Source organism: Heptranchias perlo, chromosome 31 (assembly GCF_035084215.1).
Source record: "Heptranchias perlo isolate sHepPer1 chromosome 31, sHepPer1.hap1, whole genome shotgun sequence".
Taxonomy (NCBI): Eukaryota; Metazoa; Chordata; class Chondrichthyes; order Hexanchiformes; family Hexanchidae; genus Heptranchias; species Heptranchias perlo.
Genome location: NC_090355.1, coordinates 33973185 through 33994565, shown reverse-complemented (window position 1 = coordinate 33994565; position 21381 = coordinate 33973185). Strand labels below are relative to the sequence as shown.

The 21381-nt window shown below is 44.5% G+C and overlaps 1 protein-coding gene across 6 annotated transcripts in view; it reads right to left on the bottom strand.

The window, feature by feature from the left end:
• Window positions 1–12743: 12743 nt before the first annotated feature.
• Window positions 12744–21381, bottom strand: part of abl1 (c-abl oncogene 1, non-receptor tyrosine kinase) — a 149112-nt gene continuing 140474 nt past the window's right edge. For 2 of the 6 annotated variants that reach the window (XM_067969932.1, XM_067969936.1), the window contains exon 12: window positions 12744–21106. In XM_067969932.1, the coding sequence (XP_067826033.1) occupies window positions 21061–21106 (46 nt within the window). In that variant the 3' untranslated portion in view covers window positions 12744–21060. The remainder of the gene's footprint in view (window positions 21107–21381) is intronic. The other 4 variants (XM_067969935.1, XR_010958148.1, XM_067969934.1 and 1 more) reach the window with 4 other exon arrangements.

The window sequence follows — 21381 nt, the reverse complement described above, 5'->3', positions numbered from 1 at the left end:
GGCGAAAGACCCAGATGGAAGATGAGGAGAATTTTTTTTTTTTTTTTTTTACACAGCGAGTTGTTATGATCTGGAATGTGCTGCCTGAAAGGGCGGTAGAAACAGATTCAATAATAACTTTCAAAAGGAAATCAGATATTTGAAAAGGAGACATTTGTCGGGCTATGAGGAAAGAGCAAGGGGAGTGGGACTTATGGGGAAAGAGCAGGGTGCATAGCTCTTTCAAAGAGCTGGCACAGGCCTGATGGGCCGAATGGCCACCTTCTGTGCTGTAAGATTTAATAATTTTGTGTACCACCAATTAAATTGAATGCTGAAGTATAAGGGAACTACAGAGTGTGAGTCTGAGGCAGCGATTTTTAAACAGTAGGGATCCTTGATCAGACTGAACCCGAGAACCATGCTGGAGGTGGTGGCCAGAACAGGCTGATCCCAGAGTTCCACTTGACATTTTATGGGCTTCTCTACTTTTTAAAGATCTTTGTATCTGCAGCCCAAGACCTCATTTAAGAATCTTACCATTTAAAACATATTTCCCCACTCAACTAACCTGCCTCTGTCCTGCATTCGTCCTTACAATTCGATAATGTGGTATCAGCGAACTTCAATATCATTCATTCAACACGAACAAAAGCACATTAACTGGTCATTCATCTCAGCGTTGTTTGGGGGAATCTGTTGTAGGTTCGTGCCCCACTCCAGAGAATTGAGGAAAAACTCTAGGCTGACACTCCAGCGCAGTACAGAGGGAGCGCCGCACTGTCGGAGGGTCAGTACTGAGGGAGCGCTGCACTGTCGGAGGGTCAGTACTGAGGGAGCGCTGCACTGTCGGAGGGTCAGTACTGAGGGAGCACTGCACTGTCGGAGGGTCAGTACTGAGGGAGCGCCGCACCATCGGAGGGGCAGTACTGAGGGAGCGCTGCACTGTCGGAGGGTCAGTACTGAGGGAGCGCTGCACTGTCGGAGGGTCAGTACTGAGGGAGCGCTGCACTGTCGGAGGGTCAGTACTGAGGGAGCGCTGCACTGTCGGAGGGTCAGTACTGAGGGAGCGCCGCACCGTCGGAGGGTCAGTACTGAGGGAGCGCTGCACTGTCGGAGGGTCAGTACTGAGGGAGCGCCGCACCGTCGGAGGGTCAGTACTGAGGGAGCGCTGCACTGTCGGAGGGTCAGTACTGAGGGAGCGCCGCACCATCGGAGGGGCAGTACTGAGGGAGTGCTGCACTGTCGGAGGGTCAGTACTGAGGGAGCGCTGCACTGTCGGAGGGTCAGTACTGAGGGAGCGCCGCACCGTCGGAGGGTCAGTACTGAGGGAGCGCCGCACCGTCGGAGGGGCAGTGCAGAGGGAGCGCCGCACCGTCGGAGGGTCAGTACTGAGGGAGCGCCGCACTGTCGGAGGGTCGGTACTGAGGGAGCGCTGCACTGTCGGAGGGTCAGTACTGAGGGAGCGCTGCAGTGTCGGAGGGTCAGTACTGAGGGAGCGCTGCACCGTCGGAGGGTCAGTACTGAGGGAGCGCTGCAGTGTCGGAGGGTCAGTACTGAGGGAGCGCTGCAGTGTCGGAGGGTCAGTACTGAGGGAGCGCTGCAGTGTCGGAGGGTCAGTACTGAGGGAGCGCTGCAGTGTCGGAGGGTCAGTACTGAGGGAGCGCTGCAGTGTCGGAGGGTCAGTACTGAGGGAGCGCTGCACTGTCGGAGGGTCAGTACTGAGGGAGCGCTGCACTGTCGGAGGGTCAGTACTGAGGGAGCGCTGCAGTGTCGGAGGGTCAGTACTGAGGGAGCGCTGCAGTGTCGGAGGGTCAGTACTGAGGGAGCGCTGCACTGTCGGAGGGGCAGTACTGAGGGAGCGCTGCACTGTCGGAGGGTCAGTACTGAGGGAGCGTTGCACTGTCGGAGGGTCAGTACTGAGGGAGCGCCGCACCGTCGGAGGGTCAGTACTGAGGGAGCGCCGCACCGTCGGAGGGGCAGTGCAGAGGGAGCGCCGCACCGTCGGAGGGTCAGTACTGAGGGAGCGCCGCACTGTCGGAGGGTCGGTACTGAGGGAGCGCTGCACTGTCGGAGGGTCAGTACTGAGGGAGCGCTGCACTGTCGGAGGGTCAGTACTGAGGGAGCGCTGCACTGTCGGAGGGGCAGTACTGAGGGAGCGCTGCACTGTCGGAGGGTCAGTACTGAGGGAGCCCTGCACTGTCGGAGGGTCAGTACTGAGGGAGCCCTGCACTGTCGGAGGGTCAGTACTGAGGGAGCCCTGCACTGTCGGAGGGTCAGTACTGAGGGAGTGCAGCACTGTCGGAGGGTCAGTATTTCCTACAACAGTGACGACACTTCAAAATTACTTCATTGGCTGTAAAACGCTTTGGAACGTCCTTTCTTTCTGTAGGTCATTGCTAATTGTTAATTCTTTCTTTTGAGTTTTAGATGAAGGTGCTGGGCTTAGTCTTGCTGCTCACCTCCCTGACAAACTGCTTCAAACTTTATCCTGCTCGTACAGACAAAGCGGACTTCTGCGAAAACTGGGTAAAGAACCAGGGGAAGGAAATTCAAAACCGGGGGCTGAGTTTCACTTCAGGCTTCTCCCTCAAGAGGAAATCCTCGGAAGCTCCGAATGTGCTGGGGAGCGCAGCCAAGGAGTTGCAAGGGTTCGGCCAAGAGCGAGCCGGCTTCAGGTTTAGGTTCGGGAGAGCGGGGCGACCCTGGGCTAGAGTGGGCCGAAGCCATGGAAGGACCTCTGCTGAACAGAGTGCCCTAGGGAGGCGAGGAGGAGGAGGAGGAACCATTGGCAGAAGAACTGAATGGTTAGAACCAGAGAGAAAGAGCGGTTCCGTCGAGAATTGGCAACAAAAAAAAATAAACCCCACAAATTTCCATCAAGTGGAAAAAACCCCTGTTTAAATTGGTTTGATGAATCCTGTCTTTACTCACAGGATTGCAATGCAGTCATTGTAATTTGCACTGGTTCCAATTAAATTATTTTGTTTACATGCAATGTTTCTACAGTGAAAACTATTAACGGTATGTTTCTCTCTCTATATGTAGTTCATTTACTCTATTAAGTTATGCATATTTCCTATTTTAACTTTCAATGATTTTGATAGACATCAGATGCTTTGATGGTGAACAGATCACTAAATGATCAGGTCTTCCCCCATTCTGTTCTCAATATCCTCCAGATCCTGGACTGATGTTCAGTTACTGCTCCCTTTTATACCTGTACATTGTATTGCTGCATGAAACTGCATTACACAACGCAGTGGACTAACTTTTCAATAAATTAGATGCGCGTCAGGCACCTGCTAGCTTATTTTTTGTCTAAAGAAATCTCTGCACAGGACACGACATTAGGAACAGGAAAAGGCCATTCAGCCCCTCCAGCCTGTTCCGCCATTCAATTCGATCCTGGCTGATCTGTTTGTGTAGATTATCATTGTATCCAGCTGTAAACATAACCCTACCGTGTAACCTGCACCAGGTAAACTAAAATATCGCTATGGTTCTGAGGCGTTACTTACAGGTAATCTGCAAACTGCGACGTTAAACTACTAACCTGGCCTGTCCCTTTAAGGATACTCCTTAACAGTGCAGCATCTTACTTATCATGAGCAACACCATAGGAGATTCACTAGTAGTATATATTAAACATAGTATGTTCAGTACGTGTTCGATGTCACACTCCAGACAAAACGCTTTATTATATATGCAAAGGAATCTTAAAATGCAGTATGCCTCTGAGCTGTAACTCGACTGGAATCTAACAAGCATTTTCCAATCTGCAATGTTCCTAGAACAAACAATTAAACTCAGTGACCTCGGGCTCTATTTACCGTTAGCAATTAGACTTTCTAGTCTTAAAGGGATAGGTCAGCTTAAAAACAGCCCCCCCCACCCCCACCCCGGCAGCAGAATAATACGTTGTGCATTATATAGTGTAATACTGCAGCCATTATATAATGCACAGCATCGTGCGAGTTACCATGAGCACCTGCTAGTAATATGTTAAAAATGGGACATCTAACACGAGTTTTGGTCACACTTCCTTTGTCACGCTACATTATAAGCACATTTGTTTAAAACAGGCAAATTTCTTAATTTTCCTTAACACCAAAGACATAATTCACTCGCAGCAAAAAATGAAAACCCAAATTTACAGGTGAAAGTTACATTTCAAATCTTAGTTAAACTCAAATTTATAACAAATGGAAAGACTTGCATTTCTATAGCGCCTTTCACGGCCTCAGGACGTCCCAAAATTTTTTTACAGCCAATGAAATACTTTTGAAGCGGTCACTGTTGTGATCTATGTAATGACGAAGGGTCTTTGACCTGAAACGTTAACTCTGTTTTTCTCCACAGATGCTGCCTCACTTGCTGAGTATTTCCAGCATTTTCTCTTTACAGACAGCTGAAAATTGGCTCCAGTTCTCAGTTATAGTACAAAAAAAAACTTGCATTTATACAGCACCTGTCATGACCTCAGGACGTCCCAAAGCGCTTTACAGCCAATGAAGTACTTTTGAAGTGTAGTCACTGTTGCAATGTAGGAAACATGGCAGCCTATTTGCACACACAGCAAGATCCCACAAACAGCAATGTGATTATTTGCCAGATGGGCTGTTTCAGTGATGTTGGTTGAAGGATAAATATTAGCCAGGACATCGGGGAGAACGCCCCTGCTCTTCATCAAAAATACATCCACCTGGGCAGACGGGGGCCTCGGTTTAACGTCTTATCTGAAAGACGGCACCACCGACAGTGCAGCACTCCCTCAGTACTGCACTGGGAGTGTCGGCCTGGATTTTGTGCTCCAGTCTCTAGAGTGGGTAAAATCCTTTCCTTTTGGGGGCTAGGCTAGAACTTTTTATGGTGAACAGCAGCTGCTTGTCGTGGAGTTCAGATTATATCCTACAGCATCAGACGTCCAATGGGCAGCATGATTTAAGCCAGTTGGTATTTCTTGGGCTACTTTGCTGCTCCTCAATAGGAAAACCTAGCTTAACATGGCTGGTTAAACGGTCACTCAGTAATGCTCAGCGACACAAAGAAAGCAGCAAGTTCCGATACAGTCAACAGCTGAACTTGGGAGTTATTCCATTCTTGATAACAATCCAGGTTCACTAATGCAAACAATCTGATGAATTATAAGCTAAAGACTGCATGGCTGACCAAAGAAACACTTCATTGTGTGCAGTTTTGGTCTCCTTACCTATGAAAGGATATACTTGCCATAGAGGGAGTGCGGCGAAGGTTCACCAGACTGATCCCTGGGACGGCAGGACTGTCGTATGAGGAGAGATTGGGTCGACTCGGCCTGTATTCACTCGAGTTTAGAAGAATGAGAGGGGATCTCATTGAAAAATATAAAATTCTGACCGGGCTAGACAGACTGGATGCAGGGAGGATGTTTCCCCTGGCTGGGGGGTCCAGAACAAGGGGTCACAGTCTCAAGATATGGGGTAGGACATTTAGGACTGAGATGAGGAGAAATTTCTTCACTCAGAAGGTGGTGAACCTCTGGAATTCTCTACCACAGAAGGCTGTGGAGGCCAAGTCACTGAATATATTTAAGACTTTATATTAAGGCTATAGTGATAGGGGATTCAATTGTAAGGGGAACAGATAGGCGTTTCTGCGGTTGCAAACGTGACTCCAGGATGGTACGTTGCCTCCCTGGTGCTAGGGTCAAGGATGTCACGGAGCGGCTGCAGGGCATTCTGGAGGGGGAGGATGAACAGCCAGTAGTCGTGGTCCATATCAGGACCAACAACATAGGTTAAAAAAAGGGATGAGGTCCTGCAAGGTAAATTTAAGGAGTTAGGAGGTGAATTAAAAAGCAGGACCTCAAAGGTAGTGATCTCAGGATTACTATCAGTGTCACGTGCTAGTGAGTATAGGAACATGAGAATAGACCAGATGAATGCGTGGCTGCAGGGATGGTGTAGGAGGGAGAAATTTAGATTCCTGGGACATTGGGACCGGTTCTGGGGAAGGTGGGACCTGTACAAGCGGGACGGGTTACACCCGAGCAGGAACGGGGCCAATGTCCTCGTGGAGGTGTTTGCTAGTGCTGTTGGGGAAGGTTTAAACTAGAATGGCAGGGGGATGGGAACCTGAGCAGGGAGACAGAGGAGGGGGAAACAAGGATAGAAACAAAAGACAGAAAGGGAAGAAGCAATAGTGGAAGGCAGAGAAAACAAGGGCGAGAAACAAATAGGGCCATAGTGCAAAATAAAACTAAGATGACTCGCAATCTTAAAAAGTCAAGTCTAAAGGCATTGTGTCTTAATGCGCGGAGCATTCGCAATAAGCTAGATGAATTAACAGCGCAGATAAATATTAACAGTTATGATATAGTCGCGATTACGGAGACATGGCTGCAGGGTGACCAAGGATGGGAACTGAACATCCAGGGGTATTCAATATTTAGGAAGGACAGGCAAAAAGGGAAAGGAGGTGGGGTAGCGTTGTTAGTAAAGGAGGAAATCAATGCAATAGTGAGGAAGGATATTGGCTCGGAAAATCACAATGTGGAATCTGTATGGGCGGAGCTGAGAAACACCAAGAGGCAGAAAACATTGGTGGGGGTTGTCTATAGGCCTCCAAACAGTAGTGGAGATGTAGGGGAGGGCATCAAACAGAAAATTAGAGACTCATGGAAGAAGGGTACAACTATAATCATGGGTGACTTTAATATACATATAGATTGATCAAACTAAATTAGCAATAATACCATGGGGGAGGAATTCCTGGAGTGTATACGTGATGGTTTTCTAGACCAAAACGTTGAGGAACCAACTAGAGAACAAGCGATCCTAGACTGGGTATTGTGCAATGAGAAAGGATTAATTAACAATCTTGTTGTGCGGGGTCCCTTAGGGAAGAGCGATCATAACATGATAGAATTCCTCATTAAGATGGAGTGAAGTAGTTGAATTCGAAACTAGGATCCTGAATCGTAATTTCCTTTATTTAGAAAGTATGAGGTGCGAGTTGGCTACGACAGATTGGGGAACTTTACTAAAAGGGATGATGGTGGATAGACAATGGCTAATATTTGAAGAATGTGTAAAAGCTTCTATAAATATGTCGAGAAAAAGATTAGTGAAGACAAATGTAGGTCCCTTACAGTCAGAAATGGGGGAAATTATACTGGGGAACAAAGAAATGGCAGAACAATTAAACACATACTTTGGTTCTGTCTTCACAAAGGAGGACACAAATAACCTCCCAGAAATGTTAGGGAACCAAGGGTCTAGTGAGAGGGAGGAACTGAAGGAAACCAGTATTAGTAAAAAAAAAGTGCTAGGGAAATTAATGGGGCTAAAGGCTGACAAATCCCCAGGGCCTGATCATCTACATCCCAGAGTACCAAAGGAAGTGGCCCTAGAAATAGTGGATGCATTGGTGGTCATCTTCCAAAATTCTATAGACTCTGGAACAGTTCCTACAAATTGGAGGGTGGCAAATGTAACCCCACTATTTAAAAAAGGAGGGAGAGAAAAAACAGGGAATTACTGGCCAGTTAGCCTAACATCAATGGTGGGGAAAACGCTAGAGTGTATTATAAAAGATGTGATAACAGGACACTTGGAGAGCATTAACAGGATTGGACAAAGTCAGCATGGGTTTATGAAAGGGAAATCATGCTTAACAAATCTGCTGGAGTTTTTTGAGGATGTAACTAGTAGAATAGATAGGGGAGAACCGGTGGATGTGGTGTATTTGGATTTTCAGAAGGCTTGTGATAAGGTCCCACACAAGAGGTTAGTGTGCAAAATTAAAGCACATGGGATTGGGGGGAATATCCTGGCATGGATTGCGAATTGGTTGACAGACAGGAAAGAGAGTAGGAATAAACGGGTCTTTTTCCGGGTGGCAGGCAGTGACTAATGGGGTACCGCAGGGATCAGTGCTTGGGCCCCAGCTATTCACAATATATATCAATGATTTGGATGAGGAAACTAGATGTAACATTTCCAAGTTTGCAGACGACACAAAGCTGGGGTGGAATGTCAGCTGTGAGGAGGATGCAAAGAGGCTCCAATGTGATTTAGACAAGTTGGGTGAGTGGGCAGATGCAGTATAACGTGGATAAATGTGAGGTTATCCACTTTGGTTGTAAAAACAGAAAGGCAGATTATTATCTGAATGGTGATAGATTGGGAAAAGGGGAGGTGCAACGAGACCTGGGAGTCCTTTTGCACCAGTTGCTGAAAGTGAGCATTCAGGTGCAGCAAGCAATTAAGAAGGCGAATGGTATGTTGGCCTTCATTGCAAGAGGATTTGAGTACAGGAGCAGGGATGTCTTACTGCAGTTATACAGGACCTTGGTGAGTTGTCATCTGGAGTATTGTGCGCAGTTTTGGTTTCCTTATCTGAGGAAGGATGTTCTTGCCATGGAGGGAGTGCAACGAAGGTTTACCAGACTGATTCCTGGGAAGGCAGGACTGACTTATGAGGAGAGATTGGGTCGACTCTCATCAAAACATATAAAATTCTAACAGGACTACACAGACTAGATGCAGGGAGGACGTTCCCGACGGCTGGGGAGTCCAGAATGAGGGGTCACAGTCTCAGGATACGGGGTATTCCATTTAGAACCGAGATGAGGAGAAATTTCTTCACTCAGAGGGTGGTGAACCTGTGGAATTCTCTACCACAGAAGGCAGTGGAGGCCAAGTCATTAGTTGTATTCAAGAAGGAGACAGATATATTTCTTAATGCTAAAGGGATCAAGGGATATGGGAAAAAGCAGGAACAGGGTACTGAGTTAGACGATCAGCCATGATCATTGTGAATGGCGGAACAGGCCCTAAGGGCCGAATGGCCTACTCCTGCTCATGAAATAGACTGGGTTCCTGGAAACGGTTTCCTGTAACTGGGACTACAGTGAACAGTGACAAAAATGGAACAGTTCGGTCTAGTTTTAGCTTTTAGAGGTTCCTTTAACTCAGTCTCTAATCATGGTATCTTACAGCACAGGAGGCCAGTGGGCCCATCATGCCTGCTCTTTGAAACAGCTATCCAATTAGTCCCACTCCCCTGCCCTTTCTTCACACGCCTGCAATTTTTTTCCTTTTCAAGTATTTATTTAATTACTTTTTGAAAGTTACAATTGAATCTGCTTCCATCACCTTTCAGGCCACGCTTTCCAGATCATAACTCACTGCATAAAAGCAATTCTCAGCTCCCCTCTGGTTCTTTTGCCAATTATCTTAAATCTGTGTCCTCTGGTTACCGGCCCTTCTGCCAGTGGAAACAATTTATCACCCATTTACCCAAATAAAACTCTTTATAATTATGAACAAACCTCTTAAATCACCCCATAACCTTCTCTGCTCTAAGAAGAACAATCCCAGCTTCTCCAGTCTCTCCACATAACTGAAGTCCCTCATCCCTGGTACCATTCTCGTAAATCTACCCTGCACCCTCTCCAAGGCCTTGACATCCTAGGACATCATTAAGGAGTTTTAAAAAAATAATTAGCTACGGCTGAATCTTGTCCCAGGTTTAACTCAATAAGAACGTGGCAACTTTCATCAATTGTGTGCAAAACCGGAGGGAGGAACCAAGTCACTGTCAAACAGTCTGTTTTGTTCATTGACGTGTTTGGCAGCTGGTTCTTTTCGAACAGGTTTGTAAATTCAGGAAGTCCCGGTAACTGATTTTTGGAGATATTTGAAAGAGCTGGCTCTGTTCTGAGTCTAATAGTCAGCTTGGGACCTACGAGAGATATGGTTCAGACTAGCACGACCCCTACAGTGGTGAGAAATACAAGAGTCTAATTGCAAAAACAACAGCTTATCGTTAGATTGTGATCTGTTATTGTTTTCCTTTCAAGGAAATAGATGGGATTTCTACTGTAAATACATATATTAGTTACCAATTCATCCTAAGTTAAATAAATTCATTCAATAGTCTAAATCTTAAAAAAAATGAAAAGGTTCTGTGTGTTATCCTGGGCACGTTGCTGAAAGCTTACCTTGTTGGGGAGTTGGTGCACGTCAGATTTTCTTTCCAAGGTGGGAACATCCCCCAGATCAACTCCTCCTTTTGTTAAATTTTATTTCCATTGAGAGTGTGTGTGTGTGTAAATAAGCACAGTATGCCAGTAGTTGAAATTGCTAACCAAATACTTTTACTATCAACAAATCTCGACATGTAGAGGAACCCATTTAACAAAGCAGAAGATTATCTAATATAAGTGTGAGGTGGTGCATTTTTGGTAGGAAGAATAAGGAGGCCACCAACTCCTTGAAAATAAGAATCTAAATTGGTTAGAGGAGAAAAGGGATCTGGGGGTACAGATACACAAATCACTAAAAATAGCGATGCAGGTTAATTAGACCATAAAAAACGCAAATCAAGCACTGGGGTTCATTTCTAGAAGGATAGAATTGAAGAGCAGAGAAGTTATGTTAAACTTGTATAGAACCTGGGTTAGGCCACACTTGAGTACTGTGAACGATTCCGGTCTCCATATTATAAAAAGGATATAGAGGAATTGGAGAAGGTGAAAAACCAATTTACAAGGACGATGCCAGAACTGAGAGGATATACTTATCAGGAAAGGCTGAACAGGCTGAGGCTCTTTTTTCTAGAAAAGAGAAGGCTGAGAGGTGACCTGATAGAGGTCTTTAAGATAATGAAAGGGTTCGATAGAATAGACAGAGAGATGTTTTCACTTGTTGGGGAGTCCAAAACTGGAGGTCATAAATATAAGAGAGTCACTAATGAATCCAATAGGGAATTTAGGAGAAACTTCTTTACCCAGAGAGTGGAACTCGCTACAAGGAGTAGTTGAGGTGAATAGTATAGATGCATTTAAGGAGATGCTAGATAAGCACGAGGGAGAAAGGAATAGAAGGGCATGCTGACAGGGTGAGGCGAAGAGAGGTGGGAAGAGGCTCATGTGCGGCATAAACCAGTTGGGCCGAATGGCCTGTTTCTGTGCTGTAGGCTGTACGTATCTACGTAACTTTATGCAGTGTGATGTGAGGTGAGGAAGAGGCCGTCTCTCCCCCACAGACTGGTCTGTAAGTGACGGGTTCACCGTTACCTCCAGTGACTGAATGCAGTGTAACTGCTGAAGGAGAGAGAGACATTTATAGAGCACCTTATCATCTCTCCCAGAAATGTCTCAAAGTGCTTCCTGCACGATGAGCTACTTTGAGACGCAGCGAATGTTGTTATGTGGATAACGTGGCAAGTTTTTTTTTTATGGACAGCAAAATCTCACACACAGCGACGAGATGAATCGGTATTTGGTAATATCGGTTGAGGGAGGAATGCTGATCTGGACGTAGGAGAACCTCTTGCTCCTATTTGAATAGTGGCACAGGATCTTGTGGAGCTTTGGAGCAGGCAGGTGCCACCTCAGCTGAACATCTCGTCTGAAGAAACGACACTCCCTCAGTACTGCAGGGGCATCGGCTTAGATTAGGAACACAGGCACAGGAGTAGCCCCTCGAGTCTGCACCACCATTCAAGTCGATCATGGCTGATCTGTATCTTAACTCTATTTACCCCCGTTAGTTCCATATCCCTTGATACCCTTACCCAACAAAAATCTATCAACTGAAAGCTCTAACCGTCCCCCAGAATCCAGAGTCTTTTGGGAGAAGAGAGTTCCAGATTTCCACTACCCTCTACGAAAACATGGTTCCTGATTTCCCTCCTGAACGGCCTAGCTCTAATTTTATTATGTCCTCGTGTTCTTAATTCCCCCAACCAGAGGAAATAGTTTCTCCATATCTGCCCTAACGAATCCCTTTTAACATTTTAAACACATCAATCAGATCACCCCTCAAACTTCTAAACTCAAGGGAATACAAGCCAAGTTTATGCAGCCTGTCGGCATAATTTAACCCTTTAAGCTCCAGTTCTCTGCGATCCGGCCCTACGTTCCCCACCAGGTGGCCCTCGGAGCTCCAGCAACTCCGTCCTAACTGCACTTTTATTTCTTTTTCTCTGGTTTATTGATGGAATGTTGTGGGCCTGGAGCTTTGGAAATGGCTGTTCTTCCCATTGTTGCCTTATTGATGGATAAATCTGAACTCAGAACACCAGTTATCAGCAACTTGAGATATCTGCAAATAAACGGGAACAGAAAGAAAGAAAGACAAACTTGCATTTATATAACGCCTTTCACGACCTCAGGACGTCCCAAAGTACTTTACAACCAAACAAGTACTTTTTTTTTGAAGCGTAGTCACCGTTGTAATGTAGGGAAACGCGGCAGCCAATTTGCGCACAGCAAGATCCCACAAACAGCAATGTGATAAATGACCAGATAACCTGTTTTGGTGAGGTTGGTTGAGGGATAAATATTGGCCCCAGGACACCGGGGAGAACTCCCCTGCTCTTCTTTGAAATAGTGCCATGGGATCTTTTACGTCCACCCGAGAGGGCAGACGGGGCCTCAGTTTAACGTCTCATCCGAAAGACGGCACCTCCGACCGTGCAGCACTCCCTCAGTACAGTGCTGGAGTGTCAGCCTGGATTATGGGACTCCAGTCTTTGGAGTGGGGCTCGAACCCACGACCCTCGGACTCCGAGGGGAGAGTATTACCAATCGAGCCACGGCTGACACCGTAACAGGGATTTAAACTCTCTATGTGGCCCCAGTGTCCATGGTACATGGACAAAAAGCTGGAGTGAAGGATCAACTGAATTTTTCCAGCCCTCAGATGCGTATCGCTTGCTGCAAATACTTAATTCTGAATAAAATTTAAAAAAAAAACAAAGGCATCATCAAGTACATAAACACAAACTGTATTTGACCAGAAAAATTAAAATTGCACCATAGATGTTACAGAAACAAAATGACATTTACACGTAAAAAGGAATACATAAGTCACCCTACAGAATGCTGGTAATATCAAGAGAAAGATCAAAGATAATAGTGGCACAATATGCTGTCCAAATAAAACCAACAAGAATAAAACAGTACCTTCGCAAAAAGAATAGATTCTGTTGTTAACAAAAGGCAGCCTGCGAGATTCTTCGATTCCGACTCACAGCAGTCAGTAAGGGCGAGAATGATGGAAGGTCATAACTTGACAACACTAATACTGAAATAAATTTTTTTTTGAAAACTATAAATGGAACAAACAAAACCAAGGTGATTAACATGACACTGTATAATACAATCAAATCGTAGAAGGTGATCCACCAAGGAACTTTGTTTCTTTTTTTTTGGAGTTAATTGCACTGCCAATATTGTTCTCAACAGGTAAGCTGTCTATAGGTGTGCTATTTATTTTACGTGGAAAAGGCCAGTGCGTCCGCCAGCCCAGGTCCTGGTGTCTGGGTATCTAACCTCCTCCTATTCGGCCCCCTGTAAACATTGTCGATGGCTACTGTATCCTTTTGGGTTTGTCTTTCTGATAGGTGTAAACATTGTCCATGGCTATCAAGTTGTTACTGGGTTTGTTTCGATGCGTGTAGTTTTGAAAAGGACCCAGAGATGTGCACTGAACCCAGCTGATGAGAGTTGGGCGGGCAATGAAGGGTGAACATTTCCAAACTCAATTTCACATAAAGAAGCTGTCTGGAAATCAGGAACAGTTTATCTCTGTGACCACAGGTAGAACATGCTTGTTGTATTTCTTTTTAAAAAAAACAAAATTATGTTTTAACATACTTTGTTAGCAGAAAAAGAATCAATAACTTAAGTATTACAGGAGTCAGAATGGTAACTTTGCTGCCTCTAGGTTTGTAGTGTGAAAGATCAAAAAATTACACTTGAAACAGCACCGATGGGTCAGGAACGATTGAGCGATTCCAGGTTTAATTAAAAAAACCAAGGCGGGATCTGTATCCACACACTCATCGAACACGATGTGCTGAGAGTGACACTGCAAAGCCTCTCTCCGCCCACGCGGCAGACTGCACCAGTCGGGTGCATTCACACAACAATATCCTACGTACGACTCTATCCAAAACTTCTCATGAATAAAAGTAAGAAAAAGGTTCTCTGATACAGCAGTCTGGGACTGTGGCAGTTAAAGCACTGGTTTCATATTATCATGGTTTAAGAGATCAAGGCTGTGTTGGCTGACACTCATACCTGCCTACCTGGGTCAATGGATGTTAACTCTCAACCAGAATTGTAGATAGGACATGTTATCCTCAGGAGATATCTGACACTCTGTATAAACTAGCTCTTGAGGTTCACCAGGTATATCGCAGTAAGGGACAGAGAGAGTAGCCTGCAGCCCATTTGGCTGCTCGAGGATGTGTACAAGTGAGCGACAATTGGGAAGAGTGGGAATGGAGGGAAAAAAAATGAATGCAAAAACCTGAGTCAAATAAATAAATAAATAAAGGGCAACCCTATCGTGCTCACGTGACACACCCACCACTTGATAGATACTTATCAACTCACAGCGAGTGACCAAATACAGGAAAACGAGTGCCCCAAATGTATAGCAAGCGCCAGACTCTCGTTCTTAGCCAGACGGATATTGACAAGTAAACAAAACTCTAGTCATATTCAACACTTACAGGATGAAATATCTCACTGTAAAAGGCGCCTTCTTGTTCCATCTTTCTAGGACACGGTTTAGTAAATTAATCCAGGTCACACTCCAAAACGAACATCTTAAATTCATCTCAAGTGCTTTAAATGTATTTTATTAAATTATAATTTTAATTTTGTAATTTCCTGTATGAAGGGTGCTCCACATTTTCACACAATGCTGTTACAGTACAAACTGCATACTGAAATCAAGTTATGACAGAAAACCCTGTACAATTAAGTTATTGTCACATAGAAGCTTTTTAAAAAAAAAAATTGGGGTGGAAACCCTCAGAGTGGAATTGGTTGGGGTGAAATATTGTCTGGCAGGGCAGGGCTTTAACATACATCAGCTGGTGACTGTACCCCACTGATAACTTCTTCCACTGCATCAAGACCAGCAGCAAAGTGCTTTCAAATATGCTGAACCCGATTTAATAAACTCACACACAAACTAGGGGCAACTCCAGCTACAGTTCTGACAAGAGATCATCGAACGGAAACGTTAACTCTGTTTCTCGCTCCACAGATGCCGCCTGACCTGCTGAGTGTTTCCAGCATTTACTGTTTTTATTCCAGCGACAGTGGTTTTGTTATGTGCAGTTACACTGAACACACTTTTGTAATTCAGTCTACCGGGTGTGCCCTCCCCATCCACAATGTGTTAGCTTAAAGAAAAACATACTCTATACAACTGGTGACTTGTTCAGTTCTTAGCTGATAGGAATATTCTGCATGGCTCAGTCAGTTTACATTCACAGTTTCGAAATCGGATTCTAATGCGACTGACTGCAGATAAATGCGTACCTAAACTGAACGTCGAATTCTAAAGTACCGAATAAACTTCCATTCTATCGTTAATTCATATAATCTGCACGAAGCTGGAAAAGTTAATGTTACTGCAGGATCATTTAACCCGCCCCAGAATCAGACATGAATTATAATTCATTGGCTCTGAAGGGGACGGCATTCTACAGGGCCGATTTCCTCTGGTTGTATTCAGAGTCACTAAATGCGAACGTATGTACTGTGACCTTAATACGGAGAGAACAAGCAGGATTTTTTTTTTTTGAAACGGGGCTTTAATATCAGTAACAGAAAGAACTGGACTTGGAGTGCCTGAATAGTCTTTGGAGGCAGTCCATCAGACACTAGGTAACCTCACCATTACAATTTTCATGGTTGAGCTAATTAAGCGTAAGGAATTAATAAATAAATATGAAAAAAGTTTCAAGGCAAGTTTGTCACATTTCAAGCGTCACACTTGATCAAACTTAAAAAATAAAGCATTTTTTTTTAAAAAACAAAGTCAGTAGTTTTCCAATCTACGGAAAAACTTCGACAGAAAATTCCTTCTAATTGACCTCAGGTTGTCCCTAAGATCAACAGCCTCCAACTGGCACACTTACACCAATGGGCCATGAATGGACAGATGGCTGCACCTTAACTGCAGAACAACAACAAAAAGCACATGATTTAACATTCCTGTCCTGCAAAATAACGTAGCCTGAACTTACTCTTGAGCAACGCCATGGGGATCTGCTAATTATACTTTTAAATAAAGACACCCTTTAGACAGAGGTTTTGATGCTTTTCTAATCTGCTTCACCATCATAAATAAGTTTCTAAAAAAAAACAATGCACCTCATTTGTGCAAACTCTCAATATCCAAACACTTGCTACGATTTCTGATTTGTGTTGACAGGGCTGCACATATAGTAAGGACAAACTGCATTAGTAGCTCCAGATCTTATCAATGTTCTTGCTAAGGTCCTGCACTCTGACTAATTTACTTTGATTGAAATTGCAGCAACATCGCATTGCTGTTCTGCATGCACTGCGGTGGTAGGCTGTGGATTTACACTCTTGGTTCCCCCCAACATGGTGAGTTCCAGATTTCAGCCATCCAGTCAAAAGGAGGTATTGTGCTTGGGCTCAGGTCTTCAACACTGGAGAGGAGAGACAGTAATGGGATTACCCAACCTCCCGAGATGGAGGACTTTTGGAAAACGCCTTCCCCACCTCTGCGGCAATGCCACCGATTGCAGGCTAATAAAGGGGGACTGCTCAAATACCTCTCTCTTGGGAGTTTGACCAAAGGAGTGGCATTGACTCTCCATCTAGAAAGATGACATAAATTTGGGGGCAGGAAGGGGATAGAAAAACAGGGGGACAAAAGTAAAGGCACTTAAGAGTACTGTGTACAGTTCTGGTCTCCATATTTCAAAAAGAATGATAGAGGCACTGGAGAAGGTGCAAAAAAGATTCACAAGGATGATAACAGAACTGAGAGGTTATAACTATCAGGAAAGACTAAGGCTAGGGCTCCATTCTCTAGAAACGTTAAGGCTGAGGGGTGACCTGATAGAGGTCTTCAAGATTATGAAGGAGTTTGATAGAGTAGACGTAGAGAAGGTGTTTCCACTTGTGGGGGGAGTCCAAAACTAGGGTCGCCATAAATACAAGATAGTCACTAATAAATCCAATAGGGAATTGAGGAGAAACTTCTTCACCCAGAGAGTGGTTAGAATGTGGAAGTTGCTATCACATGGAGCAGTTAAGGCGAATAGCACAAATGCCTTTAAGGGGAAGCTAGATAAGTAGATAAGGGAGAAGGAATAGAAGGATATACAGATAGGGTCAGACAAAGTGGGGGAGGCTCGTGTGTAGCATAAACACTGGCATGGATCAGTAGGGCTGAATGGGCTGTTCGTGTGCTGTAAATTCTACGTAATCCCAAAACAATGAGTGCCAAAACTGTATGAAGTTCCTATTTATTCAATTGTTTGAGAAATAAAAGTTTTACGCAAAATTAAGAATCACATGCATTCAGGAATGATTACAAAGTAGTAACTGAATGGAGGCTTTAAAATGATGTGCGAGTTGAGGCTATAAGATTGGATTATTGTTTTGCAATCACTCAAAAAGCATCTTCTTTATAATGCACATTAATTTTATGAGCTGGTTCTATTGTCTGGGCTCACCTTTGTGCTGATAACATCTGCCGGAATGATCAGTATCATTGATCCATGATGATGATTGCACTGTTGGATTAACAAGGGATGTTATCACTACGAGGTCGGAGATATAGAATCTGGAGTTGATTACTAGGACATTCTATGCCCAGGATATATTCGGACTGCTATGACTGCACAAACTCAAAAAGTTCGGCACTTACATCTATAAAACGGTATGTTGGTTCTCAGTTCTGTCAGAGGAATGAGCAGAGAACGACTGGACAAGCTGGGGGAGGTGGGTCCTCATTCGAAAAACAAGATGTCTCAGATGGGACCAACAGGAGGGAGGTGGGGGTGGGGGGTTAAAGATACGAAACCTGAAACGATACTTCCAGATATGGCAGGGCAGCTGGACAAGGCGGCACGGGGTCAGGGTGGGGGACGGCGACTTTAAGACAGTGTTCAGGAAGTGTTCTGATGACAGGTACACACGCCTGAAACATTATAAAGGATTACTTCTCCGTACTGATGCTGTGTATTCCCATTATTTTTTTTCCCTTTACGCAGAGGGTGATCAACATCTGGAATGGGGGGGGGGGGGGGGGGGAGGGAAGAGGAAATCAGGTTGAGGCCGTGATACTGGATTCATTTAAGAAACAGCTGGAAGCTGTAATGGGGAGACCGTAGGGTTGGGATTGTGCAGGGAATTAGATGGATTTGGCCAAAGGGCTTTCTTCATGCCAACCCATCTTGTGATTTTAGCAGTTTGTTCCGATCAGGGGTGAAAAAAACATGCATCCAATTTAGTGAAATGTTTCGATGGAGAAAGTTCACCACTAAGGACAGAGTTAAAAGTCAAACCTACAAACACTGTAAATTTCAACAGGACTAAACTGAAATACAAACCCTTCTTCACTTACTGAGCTTAAAATATGGCTTCATAATATAGACACTGACTCTCAGACACCAGATAAATCCTTGCTTTCGGTTTAAGTGGTGGTCTCCACACTCTACTCAGGTCGAAGTCAGCTGGTTACATTTCATCGGATTCTTTTTAAAACAGTTCTTTACTAAAATTACACAGCTTGTGCATTTAAAGGTTGTAACTTTATGCATAGTTAGAGAATATACTTATTGCACAACTCAGGTTTTTATAGCATTGCTCACATACAGAGACCGGTATCAGGGTGCTTCGCTGGGTGAAGGAGCATGAACGAGAGCGAGAGAGAACACGGGGAGAGAAGGGGCAAAACGTGGTGAGAGAGAAGGGTCTTAAGGAGGCTTTGGAAAGCAGGGAGGGAGGAGACTAGTTGGGGATTAACAGAGAGCTGGGCGCAGTGTGCGGCAGAAGGAACAAGTGATAAGCCAGTGCTGCAGGACTGTGCCAAGGCAGCGGAGGGCAAAATATGTAAGGATTTGAAAATGAGGAAGATGATCCTAAAACTGAATCAACAAGGTATAGGGAGGCAGTGGAGCTTGGTGAAGGTGTGGGCGCGGGTGAGGGGCAAGGATGGTGACGCGGGTGAGCTGCTTTGGGCTCAGGCTGCAGCATTCATTACGGAAGGTGGAAGTGCAGAGGCTGGCAAGAACAGCACGGGTGAAATGGCCGCGAGGCGATAAAAGTACGGATTAAGGTTTCGGAAGCAGTAAGCAAGAGGTAGGAGCAGAAGGAGGAAATACTTCAGACTGAAAGAAAGCAGGAAGTTTGGTAAATTAATACTTTCAACATTTCAAAACTTCCTTGGTCTCCCAGCATTAAAAATAATGATTGAAAAGACTTGCGCTGTTTAGAACGCCCCATCCTCTGGATCAACAAAACAATGAAATTCAGGGTTATATGTGTCGTATCATACAGTAGCAATGTATTCTGCCCACTTGTTGCTAAGTCTTACTGGGGCCCCGAGTTGTTTTTAAAAACAAGGGCTAAGAGCTAAGCTTGCAGTGTAATCCAGATTTAAGCTCACGTGGGGGAGGGAGGGGGTTTAAATGCCAACATGGACTGGTTGGGCCAAATGGCCTGTTTCCGTGTCGTAAATTTGATGCTTTTCCACGTACAAGCTGCTTTCACACTGATTTGGCGTGGTCTTGCACCAGTCTTAGTGAATCCGGCAAGTTCACTGCGGTGTTACCGGCAGCTACGCGAGACCCACGCACCAGGAGCTGGTGGCACTTCGATCAACATAAAATCAATTTACGGCAACAGCATGAAATCAAGTGTCCAATATCGATGCCAGGGTTTCAGCTTCAGTGCATCCTAACACAGTCAACTTGGTCAAACACCTGCTGTAGAGCATTTATTATACTGAGCCTCTACTTTTTACAGGGGGGAAAGAAACATAGCAGTTTCTGGTCCTGTCAATATTGTGCCTACATAACTTTTGTACAGTATTTGGAAACTGGAAATCTCTTTTTTAAAAAAAAAATACTGCTCCAATATATTGAATGAAAATAGTGCAGCCATGAAGCCATCAGTGGAATCAAAGCTGATCCTGTCTTGATCAATACAGACACTACGGGGGTAATTTTAACCTAACTTGCTGGGCGGGAAACCCAGGGGATCGGGGAGGGAAGGCTGGTTTTACACCCTCGACTTCAATGAAGAGTAAATTCAGGCGGGCTGTAAAACCAGCACTGCACGATGGGTGGGTAAGGTTAAAATCGCCCCAAACGTCTTTAGTGATCATCACAGTGAGGAGGGATCACCAAAGAACATTAAGACCAGTTCTTAACTATATATAAAAAAAATTAAGCTTTAGCAACGAAGCTAGACCTCAGCTTAAAAAATATAGACGTATTACATTTCTTTCAAGTGTTTTCAGATCATTACGTGGAATTAAAGTAAAATAGCAAGCTCTCAGATTGCATATGGTTCGACTCTGATGTGGCCACATTCAGCCTCCCTTCTCCAGATTTCTACACAGTGCAGTTCTACAATCACAATACAAAAACATCTCATTCTAATAACCGACAAAAGAACCTGCTTCACAATCGATGAGTTCGGTGGACGTTGAAGTAATGACACAATTGGTAAATAAACTTGAATAATATTTGTTTTTGCTGAATCAATCTCTTGACTGCTGTGGGAAGGAAGTTAAGGCATTGCTTAATAAAACTAAAGTGTACAGATAAACTCCACGTCTGAACCATCTTGATATTTCACATTGTGCTTCTACTGGTCTGTTTTCTAAGCTCCTAATGATTCAGAGCGGAAGTGTCAAAGCTAATCACACACGTAAATGGTGTATTTAAGTGTCAGCCATCACAGCAAGCCGACTGCCCCCTGAAGCAGTGCACAGTGTACATCATAACAGCTTTGTTACGGGCTGCTTCTGTGTGATTCCATCGAAACAAAACAGTGATTTCTCTCCCCGCCACCACCCAAAATACACTCCTTAAACTGCTGGTTCACGTTGACATCAGGAATGAGGATGTCAATGGGCAGCCTTGATGCAAGGTCTCGGATTTAACCTAATGAGTACTAAAAATGCTGGTGAATTCTTCAGTCTTTGCAGGCAACTTCTGCAGTCATGAGCAATATTCTGGCTGGTGAAATTCACAGGGTAAGTTAAAGTGTCCATTTGGTTCGAATGACCCGACTTACTTTGCTGGAGTGAGTTTTGCAATTGGCAAATAACATTTACCGCTGGTGGCAATTTTAGTTGGAGAGAGAGAGAGAGAGAGAGAGAGAAATAGAGAAAAAAAATCTTACCACTAATGAGAAATATTGCATTGAAGCCCTGCGAGTGGTTCTCAGTTTGGGCGAGGCTGAGACACAAGAATATAAATATTGAACGATGGGACAAGTCCCCAGGTCTGCTTCAGTTACCACAGTTAATGTTACGTATAGTTCTCAGAACCAATTATTTTGACTCTATGATTAAAATAATACCGCCAAGTCACAATATTGCTAAATATCAG